At 39.5% G+C, this 21,963-nt stretch overlaps 1 protein-coding gene across 1 annotated transcript in view; it reads right to left on the reverse strand.

Moving 5' to 3' along the window:
- Positions 1–21,963, reverse strand: part of LOC103376877 (potassium voltage-gated channel subfamily H member 2-like) — a 67,759-nt gene that overhangs the window by 246 nt on the left and 45,550 nt on the right. Inside the window, exons 2-5 of the mRNA XM_025054632.1 lie at positions 3,678–3,833; positions 2,214–2,424; positions 380–696; positions 1–293 (exon numbers count right to left, since the gene is read on the reverse strand). The exon at positions 1–293 is cut by the window's left edge and continues 246 nt beyond it. Coding sequence (XP_024910400.1) covers positions 58–293; positions 380–696; positions 2,214–2,424; positions 3,678–3,833 — 920 coding nt within the window. The 3' untranslated portion in view covers positions 1–57. The remainder of the gene's footprint in view (positions 294–379; positions 697–2,213; positions 2,425–3,677; positions 3,834–21,963) is intronic.

Raw genomic sequence — 21,963 nt, forward strand, 5'->3', positions numbered from 1 at the left:
GCCACTGCTCACCCGACAGTCTCGAGCACAACATATCCACCCCAGCACTCCACGCACTTAGATACAAGAACTGTCTCCTACCTGTGTGACCTTCTCCGTGACATGGTGCGTCCGATCGATGAGTTTGCAAGGAGCAATGATGTCCATCTCCCCTGTGGGCAGTGCAATTAACGGATCGGGTTTGAAGTCCACGAAGTTCAGTGTGATCTGGGGAATTTTAGAGATGGCTCGGTATCGCATGAGGTCAGAGTCCGAAGTGGAGTTCAGTATGTTGGATTTACTGTTCACTGCACCTGCGAACAGACGAGGAGTGTACAGAGAGTGTAGAACAAACCCACGACCAAGCGTCTATTCTTTCTCCGTGTGTGGCCCAACTCACCAGTGCTGCCCGGCCGGACGCTCGCTCTCCGATTCTTTCGTTCCCAGTCGGGCCTCATCGCTTCGATCTCGTCTACGGAAGATGCGCGCCGCATGCTGTGAAAGCTTTCCCGCGAGCGGCTGCGTGACAAAGAGCAGTTAGAGCCCGATGCGTCCGGGTTAAGGCTGAGGCGGTGACGTCCGGCTACACAGGGCGATGACTGGGTTAGGGGGCCAACCAAGTGGGATCCGTGAGAAGAAGGTGGTACAGGAGGCCCAGAGCCCAGCAGGGTGCACTGGTCCTCTTGGCGGTCTTCGGGCCAACTCTGAAGGGCCGACCTAGAGGACAAGGAAATCTGTGCTCATGACCACAGTTGAATTTCCTCTAAGACTGCAGCTTTTTTCCATCCAGAGTTGAAGGTACAAATAATAAAGGTACTTTATTTGTAGCGACTTCTACTTGTAGCGATACATTCACAAGTCAAAGAGGTAATAAAATAAAATGTCCCTTTAGGGTAGCACGCTTACTAAATATATTTTGTTATGCAACTCACACCAATTAGTTGAAAACCTTTTTTTTTTCCTATCGCCATCTGGCTCATTTACATTCAATTTAAGGGGACACAGCGGGTCTTGGAGAACATCTGTGACCTTGTAATGGGCAATGGTGGACATGTGGTTACATTAGGGGGGACACATTTTTTTTTCCACTCAGAATGAGCTGTTATTTAAACGGTAAGTTTTTGTTTTGTTTCTATTTAGGAAACTTGTTCTCGAGATATCGTTTGATTTTAGAAGAAATATCTAAATTATGGCTGTCAAAATTGAAGATTAATCACATCAAAATTTAAATGCATTTTCACTGATGGTTGGAACGCAGTCCATAGTCGATATCCATGTCGTTATTTGTACACGCTGTGGGAAAGCGTTTTTGTTTCATGAAGCACCTGGAGGTTAAAATAACCATCTCAACAACCGACTGTGTAGCGATACACATAAATATATATTTTTTCACATTATTGCATGTTGATTCATGTGGAATTACTATAATTAATCATGCCTGATTACAGGCTGAATCGTGATTCATCTCCATTGTTACTCCGTGATCAATCAACTTAAAAAGTTGAATCGATTGGCAGACATAATCTAGACCAAGATGTCAAACTCATTTTGGTTGACAGGCCATATACAGCGTGATTAGATGTCAAGTGGGCCGGACCTTAGCGATACACATAAATATATTTTTTTTTCACATCATTGCATGTTGATTCATGTGGTCTATGTTTTCCCATTTGTTTTCATATTTATTTAATAAAATTTCATTTGAAAAGATATCACAGACATAAAATGCGTTTTTTTTTTTTTACTTTTAAAATTCATCAAGCGGGCCGGATTGAACCCCCCTAGCGGGCTGATATTTGCCCGCAGGCTGTATATTGGACACCCAACACAGATATTTAAATGCAAATAATTAATGCATGGTTTTGTATATTTACAGTTTGTGTATAGTTACAATGTTCACCTTCACATTACGACAGAAGCCCATAGAGTTTTTCAACTTTGGGGTAATTCAAATGGGGTCGCCTGAAATGTCTAGTAATTGATTATTAAAAAAAATTGGTAATTAAAGATAATTATCTTTATCTTTAAAGGTAATTATTTTTCTTTTTACAGTTATTATTAAAACACTACACACAATCTTAAACGAATTTGTTCTTTTACTTTCATGAAAGTGTTAACTAGCATTGTGCTAGCATTTTGATCGGAAACTTTGCCTAGATTCATTTAAGAAAGTAGTCCTGTTCCTTACCAGCCGTTAATATGACACACGTGTACAGTATAAGTTGCGGTCGTACCTGCTTCCACTTATTTGCTCTTGGTCTTTCGGTAAAGGTGGCAAGGTCAGGAACTCCCCGAGGCCCAAGGACTCGCGACTGTGGTTATGTGGGTGCAGTGGTAACGGCGTCGCAGTGGGGATTTGACCGACCTCAGCGTCGTCCAGAGACGCTTTGCTGTTGGAGAGTGAGCGCATCAGAGGAAGACGCAGCTTAAAACCACGTGGACGACCTGAAGAAGGAAAGGCATACAGGAAAAAAGAGGATTATCTTTAAGGATACTGGCATCAGTGGCTACGTTACAATGACGTAGCCTGACTGTGAGCTTGGAATTTCCCTTTTCTTTGCGTTACCTGTCAAGAGTAGGTTTTAAACTCAGATCATATTTTGCGACAAGCCCACGGGCACACACACAAACCAAAAAAGTTAGGGTTAGGATGTTTCGCTTAACCTATCAATACCATTGTCCTTTCACTAACCGTTAGTCTAATACGGGGGTGTCAAACTCATTTTCACCGGGGGCCACATTAGCATCACAGCCTTGTAAATGGAAGACTGTACAGATATAAACTACTAATAAATATTTCTGCAATAGATTATTATTTATTCAAGTTAATTTTTTTTTTTTAATTTATCAGGTTAAGAAACTCTGCTGCATGGATTTATATGCTTTTTAAGCTCCGGCCGGCCATACAAAATGACTTGGCGGGCTGTATTTGGCCCCCGGGCCTTGAGTTTGACACATGAAGTTTATATTATTGGTTTCCAATTTGGTAACCAATAAAAACAACTATGAACTCATACATTACCTGCTGTCATTTGTCTATCTGTTCCAGCAACGTAAAGGAAAAAAAATGTGTCATTTGTAGGAATGTTGTCCAATCTCAAACAATTATCAATTATTTATCAGTTATTATTCAAACATTATTTAATAATCCAATCATTTCTGTACTGTGGAAACATTAAGTTCAATCTAATCTTAATCATGAATATTTTATTAATCATATTAAGTTATATTTAGGAATGTCGACTAATCTCAATTATTTACGATTAATCACGAATAATCACAAATAATCCCCAGCTTCCCTGTAATTAGTCAGATTGCCTATTAAACTCATTTTAAAGAAGTTGAAGCAATATATTGAAAAAATGTTGTCATATTTGTGAATGTTGACTAATCTCAATCAATTATTATTCAATCATTATTTCAATTTCTCTAGTGTTGCATCATCAAGTATTCAATCAAATCACAATTTATCTAACCACAATTAATCTAATCTTAATGACTTTTATTAATCTACCCTGTGATGAAAAAATAAATAAATCTAGCAATATACTTGTATATACATGTTTAGAAATGTTGACTAATCTCAATTAATCACGATTAATCAGAATTAATCTCCCCAGCTACCCTGTGATAAATCAGATTAAAAATGTAACTGTTTGACGGCATTCATCTTCTTTAAGTGTTCATAGCGACAGTACCTGTGACAAGCCAGGTGGGGAGGCGGTGGTTCAGCTCCTCGTTGCAGTCGTGAAGCGTTTCGTCTGCCATGACCTCGAAGTTGAGGATGAACATAATCACCAGACCGTCCTCATTCTTCACCGGCACCACATTCACCGTACACTGGAAGCACTGACCTGCAGGGTAACAGAATAATGTATAGCTTAATCGGACTGATTTTGTTTTTTTCTTTAATTCTAATGCAGTTTGCATTTCGAGATAGAGTTGAAACCTACGGGCCTGTTCGGGTCATTAGAGGTAACAGCACGGGTATGGAGAGGATCAGCACTGACTCTTTATAAACAAGACAAGAGTTCAGGCTGTTGTTTGAATGAGCATGTTGAACTGAGCGTCATAAATCTGCGCGCAGGAACATTCATGCGCTTGATGAGCAGTCGCAGATGCAGCCGTGCATGTCGCTCCCTGATTGTTAGCATACTCAGGGACACTAATTACGCAGGCACACTTTTACACGTACACACAACGTCATTCTCTCCACTTATTAAATGTGCATCTGCGCTTAATCAGCTCTGACACACTCTTCCATATGAGGCCGGGCACGTTCACTAATCTGCCACCAGGGCTAAAACAGCTAAGTAAGCGTGAAATTGAACCTCATCTGACAGTAAGTGGCTAAGAGATTTTATTCTTCCACGTTTGCCGGGCCTTAAGACAACGCAGCTACAGCGGCGAGAGCAGATGACATTGTCGCTGTTCCCTATTTATTGAATCACGACACATTTAAATACCGTATCCTCCATTTAAGTCTAAACATACTTGCCAGTCCGATTTCTAATTAGAATTCTGGAACTTTTTGAGATAACCTTGTACTACAATAAATCATTAGATCCTTGGTCAAGATAAACCTTTCCTGCAGCACTTTGGCTGTGACCTAAAAAAATGTCCAAATAGAGTGTATAATTAAATTCTCACTAAGAGCAAGGAAGACTGGATTATAAAGTCTGAAAAGTAAGTTTGAAAACACTTTGTCAGTTTGAAAAAAGAATGACAAAGTTATAAGTAACAAATCCAAGGCACACAAACATAATGAAAATGACCTAAAAACGACACGTTAAATCAAATAATACGTAGTTATTTTTTATTTTTACTCCTGATTTACTGACTCTACAAAACCTGGGCCTGTTTAGTTGAACACCACAGTAATACACTTGCAGGAATTGAAGAAAGACTCAAAGATTTTAATCAAATTTGAGCCTTTTTCTTTTAGTTGTTCAAGCCATGTGTCACTTAATGGAAAAATGTATACTTTTTTGCAATTTTAAGTGAATTTGGATAATTCTACGCGATAGAGCTAATAGAATCTCTTGGCAAACTAGTTTGGAATCACTGGCCTAAAGAACATCTTCTCTCTGTTCGACCATCTACATCCAATAAAGATCTAGACTCTGCACTGTCTTCTCACTCGGGCCCTTCCTCACCTCCCCCCACATACCTGCCTTGGTTCCATCCGGTGACCAGTTCAACAGATGCTGGACACGGCCGTTAGCATCGGTACAAAGTGCGTAAAAGCAGCAGGGTATGTTGTCCAATGTGACACATACAGTAGCTCTTCTACCGAGTGCCAGCCCTGCTCATCAACTCCTACCAACTCCTGCTCCTGCTCATTCATCCTACCTCATCACTGTAGCATAAGCTGAAATCTGATTGGACAACAGCATAATCCCAACATAGGAGGGGAGAAAAATATGAAACACAGAAAAAAAAAAACCCTAAAGGATTACACCATCTGGCCATGTCCAGCAGTGCATGTGCGTGTATTGGTTTGAGTGGATGTTAATGCCCACATATGTTGGTAGAACCCCAGTCTAATTCTCATTCATAGACTACGAGCACCACTTCATTCATGCCGCCGTCAGACAGCTAATATCGCTAACATTACTGCAGGTGTTTCTGCATCATTACGAGACTCTACCATGTTAACTGAGAGGTTTACACTGAGGACCTTCAGAAGTTAACCATGCTATTGGCTAGCAAGAGGAAAGTTTACTGAAGTGCCCAATAAGCAGATCATTAGCCTTTCAAAATACAATAGTATATAGTGTGACCATATACTGTAAGAACTGAAACATACTGTTCCATGGATTTATCAGTACTTCAAAATCACTTTAGCCTGGTCATTTGAATAGTAACTCCAAAGCCAAAAAAGTGTGGACACCCCTGGATTACCCGATGTACATATACAATACGTTTAATTTTGTACTATTTAAATACATTAAAGTTGATTCCACCACTTGTTCCACCACTTGTTCCACCACTTGTTCTAATTACTCTCGCTCTCATACGCTTTCATCACCTCCCCTCTTTCCAGAGGGATGCCATCTTTACAGTACCTGGCTGAGTATTTTACACCAGCTGTGAAAGTCAAAACATAATTACTCTCACTCTCATACGCTTTCATCACTTCCCCTCTTTCCAGAGGGATGTCATCTTTACAGTACCTGGCTGAGTGTTTTACACCAGCTGTGAAAGTCAAAACAATGTCAGTCTTTGGGTTTGACTTCAGCCGCGATGAAAATCCATATACAGATTATTTCGGTACGACAGATGTGACTTGCACGTGGACGCACGTACGTGCGCGCGCGTAGACACACGTCCAACGTTGTAGGATTAAATGTCCGCAAAGAGGATCTGACTTCCTAACACTAATACATGACAACTCTTCGCTGTGTGTTCCTATGAACCTGGAACATTGAAATGGTTCATTCTGGGGCTGCCTTCACATGTGATACACAGTGATCTCATCAGCCTGAGTGCAGAGATCAGTCTGTCAGTTCACTGTGCTGTAAGAAAGAATAGCAAACCTTTACATGTGACCTGGATTTCACCTGGCACGAATATGAACTTTTAAACGTTAAAAAAAAAAAAACAAATAAAAATGTTCAACTTCCTTGTGGTATCCTGACTATAAAATACTTACAAAATATTTTCGGGGTGTCTGTTTTTTTTTTTTAGCTCCCAGTCAATCTCTTTGCCAAAAGAGCCAAAATATTTGTAGCTAATAACTTCTTTTTTGGTCGATAGCTGTAAAACGTGTTTGCATCACAATACATTTCCAGATTGTGGAGTATTCATTTAAAGTTTACTGTAAATGAGTGTAAGGGTATGTTACGCATAGCTGTTGGTATAACATGGAATGAATTTTGTTCCTGTATTCTCCATTAGGTGAGCTAAACAGTGAGCTAACGCTCGACGTGCTTGTGTTTTTCCCGCGTCTGTGTCTCTGTGAGAGAGAACAAGGCTGTTTTCAGTCTCCACGCAGAGTGACATGACTGCACGAGGTGAAGAGTATCGCTCACGTGCACAGCGGTAACCTCCGTCAATTCGACGTTAAAAAACGAAATTATGCCGCCGCCATCCGGCGAGAGAGTTTTGAAATATTGCGGAGAGTTCTCGGCCGCCGTCCAGTTGGCTGGGGCTTTTATGTTCCAGGCGCTCGTCAGAAGCAGAGAAACACTGTTTAAATCCAAAACACTCAGGCTGACAACCACACTTGCGTAATTACTCCAAAGTGCCATTCATCAAAGAGGAGAAATTTTAATCACTTATTTTTTGACAAAGAATGAGCATCACCAGATGTACTTCTCCGTGTGATTCAGTAACTCACAATAAATCTTCTAAAAACGTCGAGTATAAGAGTCCAATGCATGCCAGGAAAACGCCGAGTATAAGAGTCCAATGCATGCCAGGAGTCGATGGGTTGTTTATTTTTATTTATATAATGTTTTTGGAACCCTGTGACAAATGTGATCAATTTATAGTTATATTTTTAAGGTTCATTACTTTAAATATTAAAAAACTTAGAGGGTATGGTTAAATATCTTAGATATCTGAACTTTTTACTTTGAGTAATTACACAGAATGATGTAAACAATCGGAAGGAGAAAAAAAAAAAAACTCCTCCCAACCTCCTGGCCCAGGGGCCATTTTGGTCTGCAAACTCTCTACATCTGGCCCTAGACTAGCTATGAATATAATAATATAATATAATGAATAATTGTTTTCAATTGTAATTTTTTTTCAATCAAAAATATACTTTAGTTGACCAGCACTTTTATCTAAATTAGCTTGTCTTAGCATTGAAGGTCACTTTTTTTCTACTTTTTTTCATTTTTTTTTTCATACTGTAGCCATTACTGGAACATTGCTCATTCCAGGTTTTCCATGGATGGGAAGCCTGATGTTCTATAACAATATTTGTACAGACCAGAATTTACCATTTATCAAACAGATAAACATTTGTTGGCCGTAAAAAACAAAACATATTTTCTTACAAATGCCTGGTTTGGAAACTGCCTTCAACTTTAAAACTATGTTTAACACTGAAATGTGCATCTAATGTGCACTGTTTCTATTGGTCCAAATGGACACATCTTTCATATAATACATTTATATTGTGCATTTATTTTGTTAAATGAAGCACTGATTAAAACTGATTTTTCATTTCCAGCAGGGAAATGTACTTCTTTTCCACCACTAGATGGCAGAACACGCTAAGATTTTTTTAATTGTATTCTCATCAGGAAATATGCACAGACATGCAAATGTCTGTCTATGTGTATTTACCCCTCAGTGAGGATAGCTTATATTGAAACGACGTGTGTGGCATTGCTGTTCTTACCCAGTGTCCTACTGTTCTAAGGTGCCGGAGGAGGAAGAGATACAGCAACACACAAACACACACACACACACACACACTCACACCGGAGAACTATTGCCAGGCATTTGACCCCAACACCTTGTCCACGAAACAATTCATTAGTCGTCCTCACCTGTAATAGAGACAAATAGCCGAAGGCTGAACTGTGTGAAAAGTGACGGCTGAATCTTGATTAGTTGTCCTGGTAAGGGTATGTGTCTTTGTTTGTTTGTTTGTTTGTTCGTGTAGATCACTTGTTGGGGCCTATACATCATCCTCTTCCCCGTAGAGAAATAAATGACAAATGTGATTGAACCACGTGAATGACAGGACAGAGTCGGTCAGAGCGGGAAGTTAACGAAGCTCAGAACTACATTGGAGACACAACACACACACCGCAGGGAACCGGAGGATTAACTGGGGTTAAAGCCCTGTTTCTGAATTTAATTATTGTCTGCGGTTATCCCTTTAAGGTGCGATATTGAAATATAAAGTATATGTGACTATACAAATACCTAAATATGTAGATTTAATCAAACAACACATACATTGTTCAAATCCTGGTATGTCCACGTTCCCTATCATTTAGTTTAGTCTGAAATGTAATGTCTCTTTTCTTCCTATGCCATGGGGTGTCAAACATATGGCCCGTGAGTCAAAACTGACCGCCTAGGACAGAGGTGTCAAACTCATTTTGGTTCAGCCTGATTAGATGTCCAATGGGCCAATCATAACATAATTACCTATAAATAACAACAAGTCCATGTTTTTCCCCTTTGTTTTCATGCAAAGAAGTACAAGTATATTAGAAAATATTCATATTTAATGAAATATATTTGGAAAAAACATTATGGACAAGTGTTTGTGCATTTTTTTTTACTTTCAAAAGGAAATGTTTGTGCATTTTTTATACTTTCAAAATTAATCAAGCAGGCCGGATTGAACCCCTAGCGGACCAATTTCGGCCCGCGGGCCACATGTTTGACACGTCTGTGCTGGAAGTTGTGGATTTTTAAAAGTGAAAAAATGCACAAACACGGTTGTGGATTTTTAAAAGTGATAAAATGCACAAACACATCATGTTGGTGGTGTTTTGTCAACTTATATTTCATTAAATATGAATATTTTCGAATATACTTGTACTTCTTTGCATAAAAACAAAGGGAAAAAACATGGACTTATTGTTATTTATAGGTAATTATGTTATGATTGTACTGGTCCGCCCCACTTGACATCTAGTCAAGTATGTGGCCCCTGAACCAACACCTGAAACAACCCCTGTCCTATGCTAAGGACGTCCACGATCTATATATGATAATGAATTATTCTGCTCATTTTGTTTTTTTGACAATATCGAGGTTTTTTTTTTTAGTTTTTTTAAGTCAAGCCTTGAGACATCACCATCATTCAAACACAAACACGTGGATCGCTGAATGTTCTTCAGTCTCCTTCACTGTACAACGCAGAATGATAAATTAGGCGCAAAGAATCAATAAACAAGCCGTTCGGTGTCTTTACACGTGACACTAAGGTGTCCAACACCTGAGACCACTCACGTTAAATTACGTGTCAGTTCGGGAAGATCAGACACGAAGACTGGGCAGATGGTGTCCAGGCATATGTCAAAACCCGATACCTGCACACATTTAAAGGTATGGACCACATAGGGCAAACACCTTCAGGTGTGTAGTCAGGGAGACACACAGGGTCAAACAGATTACATGTCAGGATAGTTTTAAAATACTTGCGCCTTATACCATACGGACTCCAAAGGTCAGGTAACGTCAATACACAGCACTCTAAACAGGTGAGGTTCATGTCAAAGTAACCCACTTTTCCATTATGTGTCCTTCATACTGACAGGACTGAGAAAGAAAGAGAGTCAAAAATAAAGGTCAACGTTTTTAATCTTTGGAGCAATCTCCTCCAAAACGCTGCCAATACTTGCTGTGCGAGCGTAAGAAAATGGTGAATTTAAAAAATGCACACATATACACCGCATAAAAATCGCTACATTTTATTTAATTAAACATTTGTTTTTTTCAACTGAGGGTAACTTTAAGAGAATGTTGTTTGGTTTTGTTTGAAGTGTCGATGCACAGAGAACAAAATAACTAAAGGACAGTTTTAAATGCACACTACAAAGGCATTATTTAAATTAGCCTAAAGCCACTGTTTGTGAATGTTGTTTTCAGGGTGGATATAAACTTTAGCCACTTTCGAAATACTTACTAGAAGTGACTCATTATCACAAACACCGTACTTGATGTTACTTTTTCTGCTCGAATGTGTTCAATTATAGACGCTCGATAGTGTAAAAAGCAATCTTCGGTATTTAGCTAGACATATTTTTCCAGACAGGGTAAAAACAATCGACATCAAAGTGCCTAACATGAAAATGTCACAAAAATATAAACAATGTAATATAATTATCTTTTAGTTGAAATGTACTCATAATTTACTTGCTCTGTGAAATATAGACCTATTTAGTTGAACACAATGCTGAGCTACTTGCAGGAATTGAAGAAAGAGATAAGCAATAATCAGTTTTAAATTCCTGTCATTATTTTTGCTCCTATAGCCATTTGCTGCCACCTAGTGGAATAGTGTTTATTGGTTTTATATTAGTCCTGTTGGTTTTACTTCCTCGAGACATATCTATCCTAAGGTGCATTTCTCAATTTCTGGTTGGCCGTTGATAATTTTCTACAGTCATTCATCTTGTTCAACTCTTTTCAACTAGGGGAGCAGAACTTTTAGCAGTTTTAAAAGCTTCACTTGAAGGCTAAAGATATTTTTAATCTTTTCAACATTTGCACAGTGAGCTGTATAATAGATCTAGTGAAGGTAAAAAAAAAAAAGATTGAGTTGAGGAAAAGTTTAATTTCCTGTCCAGCAAAAAAAAGTTATTTAACCATCCTGGTCTGCCTGACGTTCCGCAGTTTTACTGTTTGCGAACTGCCAGGAATGCAAAGTTGAGCTGGACAGATGTCCACAATTGAAATGCCTCCCGGTGTCCAATACAGATGTAAATGACTTTTGGAGCCATTCCGATCTCAGGGATTAAAAGGTCGACCGGGGTCATTTGAATAGAAGACAGAGGTACATTAGAATGATAAATTCTGTGGTTGCATGCCTTTTCCACAGCGCCTCACAGGCCAAAGCTCAGCCAAAACAGGTGGCATACATTTTTGCAAAAAAAAAAAAAAAAATCATGCAAATATTTGTATACCTACAGGCTGTAGTGTGTGACCTGTTTACATAACCAATGTAGCCTCATAAAGGAGCGAGTCACGTATTCAGGTTTACAGAAAAAAAGACAACATTGTGCTTTGGGAAATACAGTACATGACTTTTTGTTGTTGTTGTTGTTGTGACTGTATGTTTGACCAGATGTGTGAATGAGAGTCCTGAAAAAAAGGCACATTAATTCAGCCGAGGAAAAAAATAGTTGAAAAATAACAGGAAAATAAAGTTGGCCAGACCTTGCGATTTGGTGAAAATATGAGATATATATAAATATATCTTCCTTTCTTCTTCTTCACTGATTTCCTATAATATATATAATATATACATATGTACATATGTGTGTGAGAGAATATATATGTATATTTATATATGTATGTTTATATATATCATGTGTGTATGTATATATGTACATATATGTGTGTATGTATATATTTATATATATATATATAAACACATATATGTGGATATATACTGTATGTCTGTGTGTATATATGTATATATATACATATAAACCCCAAAAAACAAAACTTCCATCCATCCATTTTCATCCGCTTATCCCCTTCAGTTTGTTTTTATACCAAATGTTTAGTTTTTTATACAAACCCCAAAAAACAAAACTGTGAGCCAATATTTATATTTCTATAGCACTATGCTATACTTTTATATTATTTTTGCTGCTGTAACACTGTGAATTTCCCTACTGTGGTACAAATAAAGAACTAATCCTATCGTGTCTTATCTTACTTCCTTTTGGTGTTATGTAACACATCCAGAAATCTAAGCCTTATAGTCTGCTAGAAGGAGACATGAAAAGAATGGAGTGGAAGACCAAAGGCACGTCCTGATGTGTATTCACTTTTTTCTTTCTATTTGTTATCACCACCCCAACCATCTGCAACAGCCGTGTTCATTTTTTCACAGTCGGGATGAAGCAGCTGAATACATGTCAGAGTCCTTGGCTGTTTGCTGGAAACCTTAATTTAACAGCCAGCTTTTTTTTTTCAAACACCGTCTGTAATTGTCTCCTCCGTATGGAGCCAAGCCACTTTGAAACACAGTTGGTAATTGCAGGACTGACAGTTGTTACACTCGTGTGGTTTGACGAAGCAACAGTAAGTGCTTTTGGCAATCTTGCAAGCTTGTTTAACTGTAATGAGCCAATAGCCTGCATTAGAAGGAGAGGGGGAAAAGCAGTATATGAGGAAGACGATAATAGAGTGAGGAAGTTAGTGGAGGAAACGAGACACAAATATGTGTACAGATAGAAGGGAAAGACCGTAATTTATGGACTATTGAGCGCACCTGAATATAAGCCGCACCCACTAAATAAAAAAATAATAATAATTGTACATATATAGGCTGCACTTCTCTATAAGCCGAAGGTGTCAACGTTGTAACATGGGAACTCCGAACAGTGCCTGTAACACTGCTGGTTACAGATTAGCATTTTCTGGCTTCGGCGCCCCGACAGTAGTTGGAATGCACAGGGGAGACTAAGTGATCTGCTCCAGGGCCGAAGCTAACATTAGCTCCGGGGCTAGCTCCCTTCACTTTGTTCCCGCAGCAGAGGTAAACAGAAACAGGGAAGTTGGGGTCTTTCTTCACCAATTCACGCTTCAACATGACAGGGCTCAACCTGCTCTGAACTTTCGCTACCGTTCTCTCTCGCGCCCGCCCCCCCATGCACATATACGCACACGGCCATTCACAGACAGACATACGCTACTAGTATAATAAACGGTAGCCTACCAGACAAGTCATTGATCGCTTGCGGTATGAACTTTGTTAGCCCCAAAAAATACATATACATATACAATAATACATTCTGGGTTCAAAGCGTGCGGTAAAAGTAGCGACTTATATTCCGGAAATTACAGTATTATGGAAAAGTGAGGGAAGGAAAGGTAGGATGGTTCTTCAGTGTTAAAGAACATGGGGTCTTTTAACTACAGGTAATAACTGCACCACTGGGAGTGACATTGCTATCATCCCTATTTTAAATTATGGAGGACGGTAGCATTAAATAAATGGGTCCATTACTTGATCCTGGAGTTTAAAATGGACAGATTCAGAAATTGTGGGAACTTGTCACCTTAGTCATAAAGGGTCCCTCTAATTTACTCCGCCTCTGCCTGTGGCCAGAAGGTGAATTTAGTCATAATGCATGAGCGGCCACATCTACCCGGAGCTACGCACTTTCACACCCACGGACTTGCACCTGCAAATGCACTCAAGTGTGACTAACGGAACCTGCTGTATCTCCTCAGCCTGAAGAAGTAGTGCCTGATTCTGGTGGAGAAGCCCTACGTCAAAGCAGCCAATCAGAGGCAAGGACCCAGTGTGTATGCAGCACGTAAACACACGAAGTACAGGAGTTCCTCGACTTATTTGTGACTTATTGAGTTGCGTTCGTAAAGCATGACGTTACGCGACTTACGCCGCAAATCGTAGCTCACATATTGTATGTCCCCAGTACCCAGTACTGTACCCAGTAGTATTCGTCTACACCACTTGCAAACTATTCTGCACAACAACTGGTTGGCGGGTTTTAACACTTCGCATCGAAATGATGAACGGGAGATGGCGACGTAAGTTCAAGGAAGTCATAAACCGAGGACCCCTGTAGAAAATGGAAGTACAAAGTACACAAAACTAATTTCTGACCCAGTGTTCAAATATTTTTATATTTCTTTTAAATTACATTTATTTAGTCCCAAGACTCTATTGAGTCTTTTTACTACAACAGAGACATGGCCGTGAGAGAGACACCTGCTGTATCTACCCTCTACCTCGGTATTTTAACGAAACAAACCTGTACACCGATCGTCTCTGCATGTAACTGAACAAACCAATCCATAATCGGCTTCGATAATTCACACACCATATCCACGCCGTGCGGCTCATTACTTTGATGAATATGATGCTCCCTTCGATCAATAACCGACCCTTTAATGAGCCCGCCGCTCAACCAAGCATGGAACCTCTGAGACACGAACAAATGGAGTACAACTGAAGAATGAATGCGAAGTTTCACCATACAAAGTGCGGCCATTAGACACTTCTGTCTTCTGTTTTGATGCCTAGTAGAAACTAATTATGAGCCTGTGAAGTGATATAAGTAAGGGCTGTCGACAATAACGCGCAAATTGCTTTAATATATTTTTGAGGCAGAATGACACATACAGTAATGTTTATCCGGAAATTTTACTGCGCTTAAAATATCTTCTCAAAGCTCAACGTGTTTGCGGAGGGTTCAAATTCCGGTCAGATGTCTGTGAGGTGTCGTACCGGCTATGGCTGACAAGCTGAGTGACACAATTACCAAATGGACTGCAAGGGACTGTAGACTATTTATTGTTGGACAAGAACAAGGACGTGTTTAAAAGTCCTTCTCTTCAATGTTTTTGGAATGTTGATTTATCTGCATTAATCGTGCATTAATTACTAATTTGTGATGGTCACAATTAAGCACAGCGTGGCTATTGATTAATTGTGATTAATCACAACTAATCTCAATGAATCACAATTAATCACAATCGATTAACTGTTAATGATCCCAATGAATCACAATTCATCTCAATTAATCACGATTAATCAATAGCTACACTGTGATTAGATTAAAATTTCAGTCTTGTTAGAAGTGATACTTTGATGCGACAAACCCTAACAGTAAAATGATCCAGATCATTTCATTCTCCTGACAGGTTCGCAAGAAAACAAACAGAAGACACAAAATCATACGAACATGGGTTGGAAATATTTGCACAAAAATCCTTTACATATCTGAGCAGCTTCCTGGTCAAATCCGCAATTAGCCACACGGCTCAGAGGGCCGACAGCATGTTTACATCGTGCCAAATATCACCTTTCTATTCTCAGTGCTGCTAAACCAGTGAGCAGCTGAAGCAGATTACAGTTAAGCCCAGATGTGTTTCGAAGAGCTCGAGCAACAGACAGCGAAAAGACACACAGAGAGAGAGAGAAGGAGAAGGAGACAGAGACAGATAGAGAGAGACACTTTTGTTAAACAGTCCTTACAGACGTGATCAAAGTGCCTCACCCACCCACCAGGCATCGGCACCCGCCTACATGAGGGTGGAGCCTAGGGGCCAACAAACTGGCCAGGACCAAGTGGAGTCAGCTCTTATGAAGTGATGCAGTTAGAACTATCCACTCTCACAGAGTACCAGAGGTGAACTTCCTGTTCCTGTGTGTTTGGAAACCTCCCCGCTTAGAAATGATGGGAGTGATGTTTGACGGGACGACCTTGTCCATCTGATCCAGGAAAATGATGATGACGCTGTACCACAAACACCGCGCTTCGGTGGCCAACAATTTCTCCCACAGCCAGGCAGACGTCCTCCACACCGCAGGGAAACTAACCATGATGGCGGGAGAGGTTTTTCAAAAGAAATAAAAAAAACTCCATTCATTATAGTCAACATTTAATTGCATCTCCGAACAGGACACCGAACAATATATAATAATGTGTAGCCCTTTTCACTAAGATGTAAAAAATATTGATCTGTGAGACACAGAGATCAGAAGTAGAAGTAGAGATCGGGGAAGTGAGAGAAAGAGGGAGAAAATGATGAATCCAGGGACTAAGTGAATGATCAAGGAGACAGGCGTCGCATATGAGCAACACGCAGACACAGGAGAACCAAGTGTAGCCAGGCATCAATAATCAAATGACGCTTAATGTAGGAGTCTGTGTTTCCGATATACGTAGGTATCCTTCTGATGACATTTTCTGGGGGTGGGGGTGGGGGGGTAAATTTATGATGTTGTTAGGACACTTTGTCCTTGTGGGGACATCTGCGGGTCCCCACTGAGTGAGAGTCTATTTTGAGGTTGAAGATTTAGTTGGAAGTCAGGATTTGCGAAAGGTAGCTTGTACGCTATTTACAATCGCGTTTGTCTGATACTGTGTACGACCTAAAAGCTAAGGAAGCTTAACTGTTACCAAGTGGATGGAGCTACGAGTGACTCATTACCATTCAAAAAGGGTGTCAAAATTCAGGTCACATCCGGCCCGTGAAGCCCTTCTTATTTAAATATTTTTTTGTGTTTTAAAATGCTTTAGTTGGCCAAACAAGAATTAGAGAAAAACAAGAATTTGCTTGGTGAAAACAATGCTGTTAAGTGTGTTAAGCAGCAATCATCAACTGTCGGCCCACAAGTCAAATGCAGCCCGCCAAACAGTCCAATCCGGCCCGTGATTGGATACTAGAGCAAACATTAAATAATGATATTACACAAAAATGTCTGCCTCTCGGACAAAGCAAACATGTCTGCCAAACATGTTACACAAAAATGTCTGCCTCTCGGACATATATAGCTGGCGACCCCTGGTGTAAAAAAAAAAATCCAGTTGTGCTTAACCTTCTTTTTGTTTTTCCACCAGTGCATATTATTGACCTTATTGCCCGTTTTAAGGCATCTCAGTTGCGCAACAAACACAGAACCATCTGCTAACAGTAAACTGAATCAATTCACTGACTAAAGGATCTCCACAGAAATCCCACTTTTTGGCCCATTCAATATCAAAATACTTACTCTATATACACAACACGTCTAATTCTTGGCATGATACAGCACGGGTGGATGCCAGTAAGTATTTCAGTTATTACTTCTTAATATTATATCCGTTGATACTGCCATCACCTCTGGGACGCAGATTTGCTTTGCCACAGTGTTTGCTATTCACGTCACAGGCTGCTCCAACCCACTCCCTCCCCTGATGTTGTGCACCTTTATTTCTTCCCTCAGGGATGAAAACGGTACAGTCGCCTTCTTTCTCTCAATGCTTTTTTTCTGGCTTCGTATGTTGTACGACCCAATCCCTCACCCATATCTTCCATCGAGCTTCAACCAATGGCAAGATGGCCATTAGTCATTAGAAATGCATCCTTCCAAATATACTGCAGTATGTGAAAATACAAGGTGTTTTATGATTAAAGTGACAAACAGCGCATTAAATAAAAAAAAAGTTATTACAAACTTCACTGATGTCAGTGTGTGGGAGGATGAATACAACAAACAAAAAAGAGGGAAGCAGAAGGGTTTGTTTTAATCTGTTGTGCTTCAAAAGTCAAATAACAGCAAATCAAGAGAAGTGGTAAAAACCACAGAGCAGAAAATATGCATTCATCCATCTTGTAAAAAAAAAAAAGTATAAAGTAAAGTTTTCAACAAAATTAAGAAGAAAAAACCATATATGGATCGCTCCGGAGTCGGCTAGAGTGCCCTCTAGTGGCTGTCAGTTTGAAAATAACGAACATGTCGTTTTCAGTGGTACAGGAGTAGCAGATACTGGTACACAAGCTTAGAGTGCCCTCTGGCGGCTGTCAGTGTGAAAATAACATATGTGAAATTATATATTTTTTTATATTTTATAAGTTGCACCTGAGTATAAGTCGCATACCCAGTGCGTCTTAGTGTGACCTATAGTCTAAAATACTAAATACTATATACATATATAAATACAGTATATATAAACCCTCCGACACAGAGGGAGACTTCTGTAGAGAATTTAGTTGTAATTTACCCCCTAAAAGACGTGGAAGTGACACAAGCTTGTTACATTTAGGAATCAGTGAGTGATCGATACTAAACGGATAGTCAATATATCGATAGCACAGAATCGATACTTTCATCACTAAATCACAAGCAAAATGCCGGATACTGATCAAACGAGTAAGACATGACCAGAAAATTATACGTATAAATATATATATATATATAATTTTCTAGTCATGTCAACAAAAGAACCAAGTAAGTTCATATGTAATATATATATATATATATACACACATATACACACACACACACACATATATATATATATATATATATATATATACATATATACACACACATATATATATATATAGTCATGTCTTGTCATGTCTTAGTCGTTTGATCAGTAACCGGCTATATATATGTATATATATATATATACAATATATATATATACATATACAGTAGTACATACTTACTTGATTCTTTTGTTGACAGAACTAAATGATGTCAATGCAGCCACTATTCATTTGCATTTTTTGAATTTAAGTCAGTGGTATAATGCCTACAGACAGTGTTTTAAACGTGTGTTAAGCTCGGCATCATGTTAAAGACACATTATTAATAAGGGCTGTTCTCCATGTTTAATTCCCCTGCCCACCCATTCTACTTTTTTCCCCTCTCGTCTAATAAGAGTTATAGTGACTCGTTAGTACTAATGAGCCCATGGCTGGTTACTTTCCGAAGCTTAATGAAGAGAGCGACAAAATAGCTGGCCGGAATCTTACTCTCTCTGTTGCCTAACTCTACAGACGCATCCAAAAAGATTCAGCACTCAAGGCCCAATTGTGAAGGTGTTCACCACCTTTTTATTAAAATTCTCCAAGGGTTAGCTGTAAGATTCCAATTAAAACTCAGGAAAGGTTTCCGTATCCTAATGTTCGTGGTCACGAATAATCCGGAGAGTGAAGATGAAGCCTGCTCTACTGTCAGCATTCTCCTTTTTGATGCAGGACGGGGCTCGACCCCATCAAAGGAAAAAGGCACTATTACGATGTAAGTAGCTTGACGTTGTCTTTAGGATCGGACCCTTGGCAATTAAAGCAGTTAGTGGAATGTCAATGATAGTGCTACAGGCTATCACACACACTGTCCCCAGATAGATGTGGAGGCAGCAATTTGATCCAAGCAATTAGCAGTGCTCAGATGATATGCGGGTGCGCTCGTGCTGCTCCCCTCCCGTCACCTTTTTTTTTTTTTCACGTTCAGCCGCTTCTTCTCTAGAGCATAGCCTATTGTTTCTCTTCCCTCTTCTATGTTTTTCGTCTCTCTCTCAACCTTGAATCTCTTCTCTTCGTCTGACTTCTTGAATCATTTATCGAGCAACTTTTGTCTTACACATAGCTTAACATATATTACCATGATGTATCCATATAATTTCCACAAGGCTTTACATCAAACACAATAAAGTAAGGTAAGCTGGCTTCAGGACACAAGGAGCACAACAGTAACAGCGAGTGAACAGTGAGCAGTGATGGGAGTATCCATTCTGTAGTATTAGATACTATACCACAGTATTGATTAATAATCGTTTACTCTCAAGTATCGATTAATAATCGATTACTCTCAAGTATCAATTACTCTTAAGTACTCTTAAGTAAGTAACAGTTCAGAATCTGATTTTTAAATTTTATGATCAGCACTGAAGTTAATTCCTCCATCCATCCATTTTCATCCGCTTATCCGTTACCAGGTTGCGGGGGCAGCAGTCGCCACCCAAATTACACTGCACCGTACCAACCCCCCCGAATCTTCCTGCGGGTGGTGAGTCCACTGGAAGGTACCAATCGCCCTAACTGGGATTCGATCTTGCCCAGGAGGTGAACCCTGGGATTGCACACCAAAGTTAATTCAAAGATAGGAAAAATATTATCATGATTTTTTAAGAAAAATGGTTGCAATTAAACCATTAAGGTTACATTGTGCAAAAATAAGGTAATGAAATTTGCTATTCTCCTGACTACCAATAGTCCAAATCTGTCCTCTGTGGAGGACATTTTTGAACTTGAAAATCTCCCCCACAGTGCCTAATAGTGCATACGAGTCATTTGCTATAAACAGATGACATTTGGGGCCTTTCCAATGATACCAAATGTGAAGGGATAGGGCCAATATTTACAAAGGGAAATTTACAGAAAATGTCATTGGACAATATTTTTTTCTTGCTAGTCAGGAGGATGTTAAACTCTGTTTTGGGGTGACTAAATGTCAGAAAAATGTATTTGGTATTGTATTGATTCAAAAAAAGGTGGTATTGCAGCCAATGCTTGTGAGTTGAACCCTAGCTAGCTTGACAATCTTAAAAAAAAGAACCAATACAGGCTGTCCTTTTCGCACCTCATGGCCTAAAATCTGAAACTTTTGTTGCCAAAATCATTAACATACTCCTGCCACTGAAGGTGGGACAGAGGTAGAAACGTTGTTCCCACTCTTCAACGACTAAATTTGCTACGCTTTTGTGCATGTCTGGGAAAGCAGCACACAGGCCTGCTTGTCATTTAGCAGAAGTTTCTCTGAAGCTTGCACTACTTGTGGCCAAAAGACGAAAATAATAAAAGCTCGCGCAAAAGAAAGGTGGGAGGAAAAAAAGAAAATAATTTCACTGCTCAATAGGACATTTGTCATGTCCAGTCAGCACCGACTGCTGAGGACTTCTATTCAGATAAAACGAAGACGGAGCTCAGCCTGCTAGGCTAAGATATGGTTCCATTCTGTCAGTCGGCCTGTCTTGAAAAAGGAGTCTGACACGAAATGGGAATTACAGTAGAGGGACAAAGGGCGTCTCTGAGACAGTTTTATCTCTACATGCTTCTGCAGCTTAATCAAAAATGTATTTTTCAGTGCTCGTAGTACTTTTTGAAGTATAACCTTAAAGAAACATCCAGGTTAATCCTTGCCTCTCGACTGATCTCTGAAGATTCAAACATATATGGTTGGCTGGCAATTGTTGTCCGCTGTCCTGACAATTCACCATACCTGTCAGAATAGCATATATATCTCAATGTAGATTGCACATGTGTGCAAAAGCAAAACAGACCACCATTTACCCTGACCACCACCCCACCCGCAAAGCAAAATAGACCATCATTTACCCTGACCACCACCCCACCCGCAATAAGTGGGCGGAGTATACAGTGACTCATAGCCATTATGAGATATAGTAACATGACTGGGCTGTTAAACTGGTCATTTTTCTGACTAAACTATCAAGGAACCATACCAATTTCAATATCATTTCTCCATTAAAATTGTTCTTTAAAGTCATCGCCGCCAATGCTGCTGATACTTAAAATGAACCTTTCTGTATTAGAAAGTCTCCTTAGCGTACATTACTTCCACTGTGTTCTAAAATAAAATGTATATTAGGTAATACGAATGTCAGTGCTAATACAAGATATCCTTTTGTGAGCCGTTGTAAGGGTGATGCATTAATCCTGCTTTAAACTGGAGTTCCCACGTAAATTATCTTACAAGTCAAATAGTTCTAAGACAGATCTTTTAATGTATTTGGACAAGAAAACCCTGTGGAGAGAAATCTATTTTTCCATTTCTCGAAACTGCATTTTGCAGTTTAGGAACCCATTTTCTGGCTTTAAGGACATGCTTGGGGATAAAGGTATTATTCTCCAATAGAATCTAGTAGTCCTTGAAGTTTCAGTTCCTGTACAACATCACTGAGTAGCGCCACATAGAGGTGACATACTGTACGCAAATATAATATAAGTGATCACATATGAAATGAAACCCGGGGTCTGTATGTGGGCCAGTGAAGATCATAG

The sequence above is a fragment of the Cynoglossus semilaevis genome, chromosome 3, assembly GCF_000523025.1.
Source record: "Cynoglossus semilaevis isolate Cse_v1.0 chromosome 3, Cse_v1.0, whole genome shotgun sequence".
Classification (NCBI taxonomy): domain Eukaryota; kingdom Metazoa; phylum Chordata; class Actinopteri; order Pleuronectiformes; family Cynoglossidae; genus Cynoglossus; species Cynoglossus semilaevis.